We start from the raw sequence: 12,175 nt of genomic DNA on the forward strand, positions 1-12,175 counted from the left end.
AAAATCAAATTGTCTAAACACACCTCTATAATCTCTTAAAGGTTATACATATTGTACAAACATGAAAGATTCAGTTGTTTTACTAAATCCTACAAGCCACGTCTTACCCTGCAACATGAAACTGCAAAAACATTCGCCATGGGCGAAATATATGGACACTTATTCAGTATATTCTAACACCCCAAAACAAAATAATCACAATTCATAATCGGTGTGACACTTTGAAGCAGATTAATATAGACAAACTTCAATCAATGGATTAGGAATTCAGAACTGAACAAATCTGTTGTAGTGTGATTAGTGAACAATAAGGCCACGAACCTTGTGCTACCGAATTGCATGCTACATACATGCAAGGTTGGATTTTCTAATTCAGCATCGTTCTCTTTCAGTATTTCTTTCATTACAAACAATTGAAAACTGAACAATTCAAGCTCAATTGCCATCTAGGATAAAAACATTAAACTTTTAGCTCAAAACATGGTACTAGAAGGCAAAGGCAAGGGCTTCGTGTGGACATAGAATAAACATCAGTTCTTGTGTTTTCTGTTGATATCATAAAGCACGCACATGTCTGCTGCTGTCTTCATCTGAAATCAAACAGGTCTTATAGCAGATTAAAATGCAGGACATAAACCAATGAACAAATAGTCAACCATTCAATCAAAATACCTAGTATGGCTAGAAGTAAAGAACAGATCCTTTGGGTTTTGTTTGGGAATGAGGAAGGGAACGAAACATGGGGCTTTAAAGTAAAAGAAGGAAGAAAGGGAAGGTGATGGAAGGATAGTCCCTCACCCTGCATAGGAGGTTTATTTTTCTTTATATGACAAAAACCCTAAATATGTGAGAACTCAATCAATTAGGAGGGGACTTTGGAGGACTGAAAATTTTCCCAAATTCTCTTCCTCTTTCTATAATATACTCAAAAGAAAGAAAAATTAGGCATAAACTATCCCTTACTCTCCAAATACCCTCACAAACAAGGTGAGAGATTCTCCTCTCTTCTCCTCACATCCTCTTCTCCCCTCCTAACTTCCAAATGAAACCTTGAAGTCAATTACCAGAGTTATAATATGAAGATGATAAATTCTGGTTTGGTTTCAGTAGGCCTGCTTCTAGACAATGGAGAATTTAGCTCTGCTTTGCTTTCTTATTATTCTTCCATGGAGAATAGCAAATGTAGGGTCTCAAGTTTGAATCATTCTAGGTGCTAACAATCCTTGTGTTGGGTCAGTCCATATAGAGCTTTGCTCTGGCTTTAAATGGGCTCCTCACTAGTGGACGGTGGGACTGGCCCCCTTGGACTAGTCGATCTCAAGGCCGGATACCAAGTTTTCTAAAAAAAAATTTTAAAAAAGTAAATAAAGGGCATCATGGTGCCATGCGCTGTACGGTGGAGTTTAGACAAGGGTCGAACTTGAGACTATTGTAGACAGCCTAATGCTATTTCATTACTCAACCCAAGCTCCAGTCACATGGAGAAGCAACAACAATCATTTGACCAACAATATAGTACTACCCTGTTTTGTTGGAGTTCCGATTATCATCTTCTCTCATTATAGGATTGGGTGATAAAAAATTATATATACAGAATCTCTTCATCTAAATATGCAGCATAAATACACCATGCACAAACCTGAATAACATTTATAATTTGCTTGGTTGCCCATCCAAATAAACTTGTGGCAATTAGGAAAGAGATTAAGGTTATCTTTTGTAAATTACTTGATAAAACCTGAAAATAGGAAACAATTAAGAAACTAAGATGATCAGAATAAACCCTCTAAATATCATTAGATAATGGGCCCATTTGTTTAAGATTATATATAAAAAGAATGTGTGCAAGCTTTTTTGAAAAGAAAAAAAACATTTTGTTACGGAAATGATTTTTATGTCAAACATAAAAAGCTATTTTGATTAGCTTATGAAGAAAGTCATTTTTAATAGAAGAGAGAGAAATACAAAATCAAATAACTTTTCAGGGACCCATGCAAAGTCGATAATCATTTTTAAACAAACACAATAATTTATGCTTTTTTATAAATTTAAATTATTTATATCAAAATCACTTTTATTTTAATCTATAACAAGCGGACCCCATCTAAAAAGCATCAGAAGCACAGAGAAAATACTAACATCCACCAGCGTCTCTGTTTGATTATCCGCAAGATAAAACAAGATCAGGTACAGAACCTGTAGAATATAAAGGATAAGAAAATAAGAAAAACAATATTAACAAAGGTTTTTTCACAAAATATTAAGATGACGGCATAACAATTACCTCACATGAGACACAGCAGTAAGCCATAAACATCCTATTTCCATAGTATGCCCTGAAAAGCCAGTTGGTGCTGTCTTTTACATCTTTATGGCTAGCCTTGCCAGCCAAGAAAGTGCTGCATTTTAAATAAAAAATCAACTCAATAGTTTCATCAAGATCAAATCCAGTAACTGCAGAATCATACAATTTGAGTTAGAAGAGGAAAAAAACAGTTAACTTACAATACCTGTACATTTGAAACCAGTGGCTGCCAATGTCTAAGGCGAGCAATGACAAGAAGATCAGGCCAGGCCTTTACACAAAATTCAGCCCAAAAGTCAGGTGAACAGGCTTAAAATCATAGTGACTGAGGAACAGCTTGAAAGGAGATATATCTTACTTGTATAATTGGGACAGAACCACAAGAAGACAAGCAGTACTAATCCTGTAATTATAGAAACCATACTTACTCAAAGCACACAGGAATCAAATAATGTACAGAATTTAAAGCAGTATTAATCAACGTATTTCTTTGGCTTGCATGTGTACTATAACTGAGAGTGAGGGAACCAAGAACGATAATAACCTGTCTGTTACCATATCCAGCACAGCTCCAAATGTTGACACTGAATCAAGAAAATAACAAAATGTAACGAAAAAATCCTACACTGTATAGTGGCTTATTAAAAAACAACTTGATGTGATAAACCATTGTGGGGTCGTGGAGCTATAAATGTTTGATTGATATATTGGCTTATTATATGGAATAACTACATTTAAAAATTTTAAAATAATAAGTACATGGAGACAGGAGCTTTTCAAATTGCACGGTCCGGTCAGGGTATGCTATAAGGTCGCCTTATAATGGTGCTTAAAACATAGAAAATCAATGCAATACCAGCAGCATGATTTGAGCCAAAGACCTTCGCGTTGACGATTCTTAATTATACAATCCAACCTTCATTAGCATACTCAAGCCTTCCTAGTACTTCTTTTGTTTATGATTATTTAATACAACTTGATCAAGATTTCATAGAAAAATGTAAAATGCAAAGAATCAACAGAATGCCGTCATGTCATAGGAGTAAAAACATGGCAGCTGGCACTCAAGAACAGAAAAAGTATATCTGATCACATATTTACAAAGATCTAAGAGAATTCCATCTTGAATATTCCCTCAGTTTCAAACTGATTTTCATGTGTTAAGTTTCAATAATTTTGAAACACTCCATAATAAAGGAGAGTGTGAAAAATCAAGTTTTACCTGCTTTCACAAAGCAGGTGGCAGCTAAGAGTAAGAATATTAAACAAATGGACCATATTCAGCGTGCTCTAAACCACGAGGAGTTAGAAAATATAGTCATTCCTTAATTATTGACCAACTTCTGTGCAAGAATGTTAGTGTGATATATGTGGATGCAATGGCATCATAGTTGACATATATAAATTGTGTAAAATTTCTTAGTCAAGTATTGACATTACTTACAATATTCAATAGAAAACTATTAGTGATCTGACATACATCTGAAAAAATTATACCTTGATTGAATCTTCGAGCACACCAGCCATCCACAGCATCACATACAAAACTGGCAACACAAATTCAGCCAAATTATCCCCGCATGCCAAATTTATTAAAGAGGTAAAAGTTCTATAGTAGAAAAAATAAATCATTAAACTGTATCCCACCTGAAAAAGTAGAGAATAGGGAAAACAATTTTGTTTCTTAAACATAAAGAGAAGGCAAGACAGTTCAAAAGTACCCGGATGTATCCTGCATCATCACGGACAGTCAAGAGTTAAGACAATGTATTCTTGGAACACTACAAGGTAAAGCTTGATACAAATTTCATGGTGTTCCAATTAAAAAAAACAGTGTTATACTGCTTACAATAATAAACATCGTTTATTGAAAAACTAGTTGCTACCACATGGCATAATCCTTGTAAAAAAACACATAGTAATAAACAGTCCCAAATTGGTCTATAAAATCTACGTATTACTCAGTCTATCTATCCTATATTGGAGTTCTATATTATCCCGATTTAGTTATCAAATTTTATTTTTTTGGAAATTATAGTTATCAATATTTAGGTCAGGTTTGGATAAACAACTTAATTAAACGTTTATAGCATAAACACTTATCTCTATCATATTATATATAAGCTATTTCTATAACAAGATAAAATAACCTCAAACTGTTTACATATATGCTATAAGTTGTTTTCATAAGTTATCCATAAGTTTTCTCAAACAGTTATCATCCATAAGTTGTAAATGTAAGTGGATAAACTCAAATAAGGGCATCCAAACAAACCCTAAGGATTAAGAGACTCCGATTTCTATTTCTACGATGTGCAAGCAAATATGAGAAAATAAAACTATATATCCACCATTACAATGAAATACCCACCAATGATATTAGGAACGTACAGGTAGACAGATAATTTACTGGATCTCGGTGCAGGTTTCTTGGCCATTGAAGCTTCTTCGTATCCTCCAAAACCTGCCTATAAAGAATATAGAATTTCCAATCAAATACTCGCCTGCACAAACAATTTCCAGTAAGAAACCCAAGCTACACAGTCTCATTTCATTTCATAACAGAACATGCATTAAAAACACGATGCAAAAAGGGTACTGAAACATGGAATTTTATAATTATCTAATGCTAGGTCGTCAATGGCCCCGCTATGACGCTCAATCGATGAATCTCGATGCGGAGTGAAGCTCTTTCACGGGGAGGCTATCGCGGCCGCGATTCGCGCCGGAATCGCAATCGATGACTTTTATGTAAAAAGGAAAAGAAAACGTGGACAGAAATTCTCACAGTTTGTGGTGGTCTTCCTCCTTACGACGGCAAAATCCCGCTGCGTTTTCCGGTGAATGGGGTTCAGCGCGACTGCGAAGACGATTGAAGGGCAAAGGTACGGTGGCTGCGATTCGGTAGTTTTCAAACGGAAGGGGTTGTGATTAGATTTAGAATCTCATCTGCTTGTAATTATTCTTATTGTATTATATTATATCATAGTTATTGTATTATTATTTGCATAAGTTACTTTTACTTTCAAGAAAGCATATTTCTTGTATAAAGAAAAGCATAATAAAAACATTTAATAATATAATATTATTATTTTAAAAAGTTAGAAATTAATGTTGTCCTTATATTCTAAAATATATTTTTAAACACCAAATAATAAAAACATTTCATATTTATGAGTCTGTGTGGTAGTGAATTTTTAGATTTTGGTTTTTAAAGTGAAGTTTCTAAATCAAAATTAATTTATGTTTTGAGTTTTAAAAAATTTTAACCCAAAACCAGATTTTTTTAATTTATGAAATTTTAATATATATATATATATATATATATATATATATATATATATATATATATATATATATATATATATATATATATATATATATATATATATATATATATATATATATATATATATAAGGACTTGCACGACAGCACGAGTGAAACTGGGCTTGACTCCGTTGGCGCCTGCTTGAAGGGATGACATTTAGGCATAACTTCCTAGTCAGGCCAGATAGAAAAGTGGAATGATGACGTGTATACAGTCCATAATCACGTATGGGAAAAGTCATGACCATGATTCTCTAAAGAGTAGGTAGTCAACAAGTTCTATAGTCAAGGTGGGACGGTTATTACTTCTTAGGAGCTCCTTAGGTTCAGGTACATGAGCTCATATAAATATCTCATCCTTAGGATGGAAAGAATCAAGTTGATTATTCATTGAAGCTACTCTAGTAACAAAGTTTCTCGCCCTCATGAGCTTGCTTTAATCACACAAAAAACACCACCAAAATAGGGCTCTTCACCCTCGTGAGCCTCTAACACCCAAAATATCTAAAGCATCTAGTTACCTCTATCAACATAGGGGTACCACGTATTTGTATTGTTTTTTAACAAGTATAGTGGCGTATAGAGGGGTCCCAATAAAAATGACCTTGGTCATACCTTTCATTGTTGCCACCACCTTAACACTCATCAACGTCTCCACTTATAGCCTTAGCAGTCCCAATCATGGTTGTTATGAGGGCACAATTTTCTACGTATGAGGATACCGGGGGTAGCAGCGATTTCAATGCCATGGCAGAAATACACACTATCATGGATAAATTGTGCCGTCAAAATCAGACTTTGGAGGACAACGATCTTAACATTCAACTGCGTTAACTAGGAGGTTACCCTCATGTAGGAGATGAAGATGTTGGATCTCCAATCTCTCTCAGACGAGATATGGGAAGCATGTGTCTTTGAAGGTTTCAAGTTTTCCTCCTTGGCAAAGTTTGATGGATGTAGCGACCCTTACGCGAACCTCACCTCCATCAACACACAAATGACCATCATCAGAGCACCTTATTCTCTGAAACACAAACTTTTGTTTGTCACTTTAAAGTAGGGGTGGCAAAACGGGCCGTCTGCCCCGCCCGCCGCCCGCCAAAAAACGAGCGGGGCGGGCATGCCTGCCAAATAAAATGGGCATAAAAGTCATGCCCGCCCCGTCAAGATGGCGGGTTGGCGGGCGGCGGGCTTACCCGCCTATTTTTATTTATATTTTTTTTAATAGATTAATAGGCTTTTTTTACCTTTTAATTAAACTTTTCACTTTTTTTTAAAACAATTTTTTATAAAAGCAACTTTTTAAAAAATTTACTTAAAAAAATATTACATATATTTATAAATAAATGTATAAAATAAACCATCAAGAATTGCAATTACTAGAATTAACTAAAAAAGAGTGAGTTTTGGAGGAGGGCAGGCTTTGGCAGGCGGCAGGCTTTGGCGGGGCAGGTATGGCGGGCGGTGGGTTTTGGCGGGGCGGGCTTTGGCGAGCGGCGGGCCTAAAATCCCACCCCAACCCGCCATTTTTTGGCGGGTGCGTGGGCCATGGCCCGTTTTGCCACCCCTACTTTAAAGAGATGCAACCATATGATGATACATAGGCCTGCCACGAGCTTTCATCGCCAGCTATCAAGATCTGATGAAGAAACTCGTGCACCAGTTCGCAGCAAGTCGACATAGAAAGATGTTCATCACAAGCATGTTTAACATGTGGTAAGGCCACTTAAAGTCATTGAGGGAATACCTCAAGTTGTTTCAACGAAGCCACTATAAAGGTTGTCCACTTTGAGAAATATATGTATGAGCATTTCAGGATGGTCTCAAAGCAATACATTATGGATCTACGTGCTTGCAGATATGAAGTTGATCCCGCAAAATATCCTTTCTAAAGTTTTGATGACGGCAACACCAATGATTGTTGAAGTCAGTGGTAATGGTTTTCAAACTCTCTAACGATGGTAACCAAACTTAAGGACATCTCAAGCCTCTTCTAGTAGGCGTCTAAACACTCCATTGATGTGTCTATATGATCAATGCATCTGGCAAAGAACCTTGAAGGCCTTAGAGTTGTGAAAGAGAAGAAGTGTGAAAGCTCGTTTGGTCGTGGCTGTTTGAGTGACTAGAGTTTTGTAAAAGTATGGAAGAAACCCCTAAGATACTAAGAAAACTCACACATACAAACACTCACATTTAAAAACTCTTTTTATATATCAAAAGATCTTTAAAATGTTTTCAAGCTTAAGCCAATTGATTAGGATACTATCAGCATCCTTTTGTAAGTATTTTTGAACTAACCAATCGGTTGGGACGTTAAGTCAATCAATTGAAAGACTTTTTTGAACTACCTAATTGATTGAGACCTTAATCCAACTAATTGGAAGAGACCTTAATGATTAACCAACCGATTATGACAATGTCTTAATGACTTATTGAAAGTGGAGTCACATTATTGTATGGTATTGTTTACTTGTTTTGATGTTTTTGCCAATTTGAGTGTATATGTTATGGTTTGTTCGCTTATTTGTAATTTGCTTATCATTCAATATCCACGTGTATGTATTCTATTTGCATTTGAGTTGTATTGTATTTATTTCGGCTATTTTAGCATTGTACTATTAAGACCCTTCATTACTCAATAAAATTAGAGTGTTAGATCCATGATAGTTTTCCTTTTCTAGCCTAGAAAATCTCTCTTTCGTCGTTTCATCATGTGTGGCTTAAATCACAAGTTATAACTTTTAGATCAACATGTTGACTAACTTTGATTTTGAATTAAGTGTTAAGTATGATTCAAACCAGGAACCTTGTGAAAAATTGGATTTGCGTCTGGGTAAATTAATTTGAATCACAAAATGAACCTGATTCGAAATACAACCTCATGTGACTCGAATCAAGTGTTAACCCTTACTCGAATCAAATGTCTCCATGAAGCTAAGTTTGAGCTCTGGTCAAATTTACTCGAATCAGGAATTTAACTTGAATTGAATCATCTGATTTGAATCATGATTTCTTTTTTATTTGAATCATAGCTTCACAAATTCAATTTTCCATCTTAGATTAAAATAGTTGTTTCTTTGATCCAACAACATGAGCATGAAACTATGCGGGTGAAACCCGTAGAGATAAATATGTAAATTTGTCTCTTTTTCTTTAGTGTTTCTACTCATAGCACCTTTAATCTTTATCTTCTTCCTTAGAACAACTTCTTGAATGTTAATCCATGTCAAATTCACTTATTTTATTGCACTTTATTCTTATGCAATTTGTTGTTGTTTTGAATTATTTAGACATAATGAGTTGATTACTCTTGTAAAATTTTCATGATTGAGCAAGCTCGTGATATTAGTCAAGAACCAAAACCCATTTACCCAGAAATTAAAGAGAACCTTGTGTGTGTGCTCTTTTTTCACCTACGTCTAATTCCTTTACTAACACCTTGTGAATTAGAGTATTTGTGAGATTTCTCGGACATGTTCATCATCTTCATCCTTAGTCATTTTCCACTATTGTGGACCTCCATCTCTAAAGATTGAGTGTTGAGGGAGACTAGTGGTACATTAGGGCATATAATGTTTTTGTGTGAAGTTTCCTATTTGTAACAGGTGCATGTATCATTTCTTGAATGCAGTTTGGTCTTTATTGGTATCTATCAAGAAAAGAGTTTCAGTATACTCCATGGAAGACTTTGGCAAAGCCTAGTACAGATTGGTCGTAAGGCGGAGTTAGGAGATGCCCAACTTTTGTGAGATTATAGAAAATTTGGTCGCAGACAAAGTGGGGAGTTGTCCAATGAACACTTAGTTAGTGGAAATCACTCAGATAAGAAATCAGTGGGATCAGGTGGATTGCCACACACGAATAATTGGAACGGGTTATTGTGGATAACAAGGTTATTGGATCAACATCCTTGGATATCTTTTTTTGTTAGTGGTTTGAGTGTCTACATCAACAGAGAGAATTATTGTGTGATAGTTTGTTGTAGTCAAAATGCTTATATCAAAATAGTGGAAGATCGTGATTATTTTCTAATGGTTCTTTACCATCATTGAATAGTAGAGTATGCAAAGTGAGGACAAACGCCGGACAACTATATATCTATGTGCATCCTTTCCTTTTTCCCTTACCTCTTTAAATTTTCTAGCATTCATTAATAACGATGTTACGTTAGTGCATTATTACATCGTTTGTATGTCATTTAGGTTAAACTGTGCTTATAGGGATTTTATGTGTAAATTTAGGTTTGTGATGCATCAGTATTGTTGGATTATCATAAAGCCAATTATGTCTTGAATGAAAATCTATGCAAAGAGTTTTTAAATTGCTTTGTTTAAAGCGGCTTTGGTTGTCTTGTAATTTACTTGCATTAGAAGCAATTAGGTCCTTAATGATAGCTTGCAATATTTCAATTGGTTTAACTCATTGAGATGCTTCCAAGCTCTTTTAGGGTTGTGTTTTTTTTCTGCGATTCTTAAAATCCTTGATTTCGTTTATGGGACCTAAAATGTTTTTGAAATTGTCTTTTTGGGTATATGTATTATTCCCCCCACTCTTTCTAGACATCTTATGCACATATTCTCACCCAACACTTGTAACGTCTCTCTATCACAAATTTCCATTTTGGACCAAGATAATTGATGATTTAGGTTACCCAATCGATTTGGACCTTAAGTCAATATATTGAGGCATTAAAATAGCTCATGGATATTTTATTTTTTTGGTTTTTGAAATACTATAAAGGAGGGTCACCCCCCTCTTCTTTTCATACCATTTTCTTTGTAATTTATCTCTCTAATTTCTCTATTTCTCTCTATAAAAATAATTTTTATTTCACTTAAGTTGCCTCGGTGCTTTTGAGTGAAACATTACTTGTGAGGAAGAAATTGTATCGGTCCTGATATTATTTTAATTCTCAGGAATGCAATACTCTTGGGAAATTGAGTTTGGTTTGTGAGATAAACCATTAAAGAAATCTTTATTTTCGTGTTTGGAACTTTACCGAAACAAGTTTTATTTTGGTTATTGAGATACACTTGGAAAATCTCTAAATGGTTCATTAGCTTATCTTGGATAAAAGCTATATTTGGTTGGGGATAAGCCTTTAAAATCTCAAGATCAGATTGTACTAACGTTCATGGGCATAACATATAAAAGCTCAAAGTTTATACTTAAAATCTCAAGAAGGTTTCTTGGGGACAAAAGTAGGTCAACATTCGGCCAAACCTGGATAAATCACTGGTGCAATCTCTCTAAACCCTTATTTCTTTATTTTTGCAATGTATTTTCCTGCTTTACATTTGACTGCTCAATTTACATTGATATTAAAAAAAATACTAAGATGATTTGTTATTTGAGTAATAAAACTATAAATTAATTGTGAATTTTAAATAACACAATTCACCTCCCCCCCCCCCCTTTTCTTGTGCTTGAAGTCACTTGTCCAACAAGTGGCGTGAGAGTCTAACTATTGGTTGAGGACTAATCTTCCAATGAGAAAAAATGACTTAAAACTATTCATTAAACAAAACTTTTGTTCTTTAATGGAGAAGGGTATAGTTTTATGGAAAGAGAAAATAAAGTTTTTTATATAAGGGATGGATCGTGGTATTTGGAAGGTTGTGAAGGAAGGTATGTTTGTTCCTACACATAATGTTAATAGTGTTCTAGAAAACAAACCTGAAAAGGATTGGACCAAATATGATAAAGAAAATATACAGTTCAGTTTGAAGGCGAAAGTTGTCATCACTAACACTCTCAGTCTTGATGAGTTTTTGTGAGTTTCTCACTACAGGACTGCAAAAGATATATGGGACATCCTCCAAATTACCCATGAATGAACTGTTGAGATAAAAAGGGCAGGGTCTGACACATTAACATGTGGCTTTTGTTTCACAAATTTAGCCAAATGAAATTTATGAAGCCATCATCAAAGAACATCAGTCTATTGTTATGCAAGAAATGTTAAATCAATTTGAAGAAACAATATCTGGAAACTCATTCCCAAAACTTATTGAGTGATTGGAGCCTTAGTGGATCTTTCGCAACAAGCTTGATATTTTTGGAAATGTTTTGAGAAATAAAACAAGACTCATTGCAAAAGGTTACAATCAATAAAAAATCATTGACTTCGATGAAACTTATGCCCATGTAGCTTGACTAGACGCCATAAGGATGTTTCTAGCTTTCTCGTGCATCATGTATTCGTAAAATCTTCCAAAATAATGTAAAGAGAGCATTCTTAAATTGTTACATCCACAAGGAAGTGTATTTTGGCCATTCTCTCGATTTTATAAAACTCTTCTTACCTATGCCTTTAAAAGGAAGAATGATACAACATTTTCAAATGAAGCATTTTCTTCTTGTGCATGTTCCTTTTCTTCGATTTGATACTACTAATGAATCATTTTGCAAGGATGTTTTTGATATAATCAAAAGACAATAGCGTTTTTTATACTATCTTAGGTGTATAATAATAAGTGGTACATGTTGGCGTTTGTCTCTCCTTGTGCTCTTGATATTGATGATGTTTTTTGATAGATGCG

The 12,175-nt window shown here is 34.6% G+C and overlaps 1 protein-coding gene across 2 annotated transcripts; it reads right to left on the bottom strand.

The window, feature by feature from the left end:
- Positions 1-237: 237 nt before the first annotated feature.
- Positions 238-5,275, bottom strand: LOC131632363 (probable CDP-diacylglycerol--inositol 3-phosphatidyltransferase 2). 2 transcript variants are annotated; one of them, XM_058903118.1, is made up of 11 exons: positions 5,094-5,275; positions 4,677-4,773; positions 3,953-4,037; positions 3,803-3,852; positions 2,850-2,889; positions 2,664-2,708; positions 2,511-2,576; positions 2,285-2,399; positions 2,140-2,196; positions 1,640-1,738; positions 238-590 (listed from the first exon to the last, which is right to left on the bottom strand). In XM_058903118.1, the coding sequence occupies exons 2-11, from the start codon at positions 4,741-4,743 to the stop codon at positions 531-533; spliced, it is 684 nt and encodes a 227-aa protein (XP_058759101.1). In that variant the 5' UTR covers positions 4,744-4,773; positions 5,094-5,275; the 3' UTR covers positions 238-530. The 2 variants fall into 2 exon arrangements, with proteins under 2 accessions (XP_058759101.1, XP_058759100.1); XM_058903117.1 differs by having other exon boundaries at positions 4,677-4,809; positions 5,094-5,273.
- Between the last annotated feature and the right edge of the window lie 6,900 nt (positions 5,276-12,175).

The sequence above is a fragment of the Vicia villosa genome, unplaced genomic scaffold, assembly GCF_029867415.1.
Source record: "Vicia villosa cultivar HV-30 ecotype Madison, WI unplaced genomic scaffold, Vvil1.0 ctg.000938F_1_1, whole genome shotgun sequence".
In the NCBI taxonomy this organism is placed as follows: domain Eukaryota; kingdom Viridiplantae; phylum Streptophyta; class Magnoliopsida; order Fabales; family Fabaceae; genus Vicia; species Vicia villosa.

Bases quoted from the DNA above. Each gene is read 5' to 3' on its own strand.
- LOC131632363 (XM_058903118.1), bottom strand. From the start codon at position 4,743: ATGGCCAAGAAACCTGCACCGAGATCCAGTAAATTATCTGTCTACCTG. The intron at 4,038-4,676 runs GTGGGTATTTCA...GTGATGATGCAG, and splicing joins GTACGTTCCTAATATCATTG to GATACATCCGGGTACTTTTG. The intron at 591-1,639 runs GTTTGTGCATGG...GTTTGATTTCAG, and splicing joins AAATTATAAATGTTATTCAG to ATGAAGACAGCAGCAGACAT.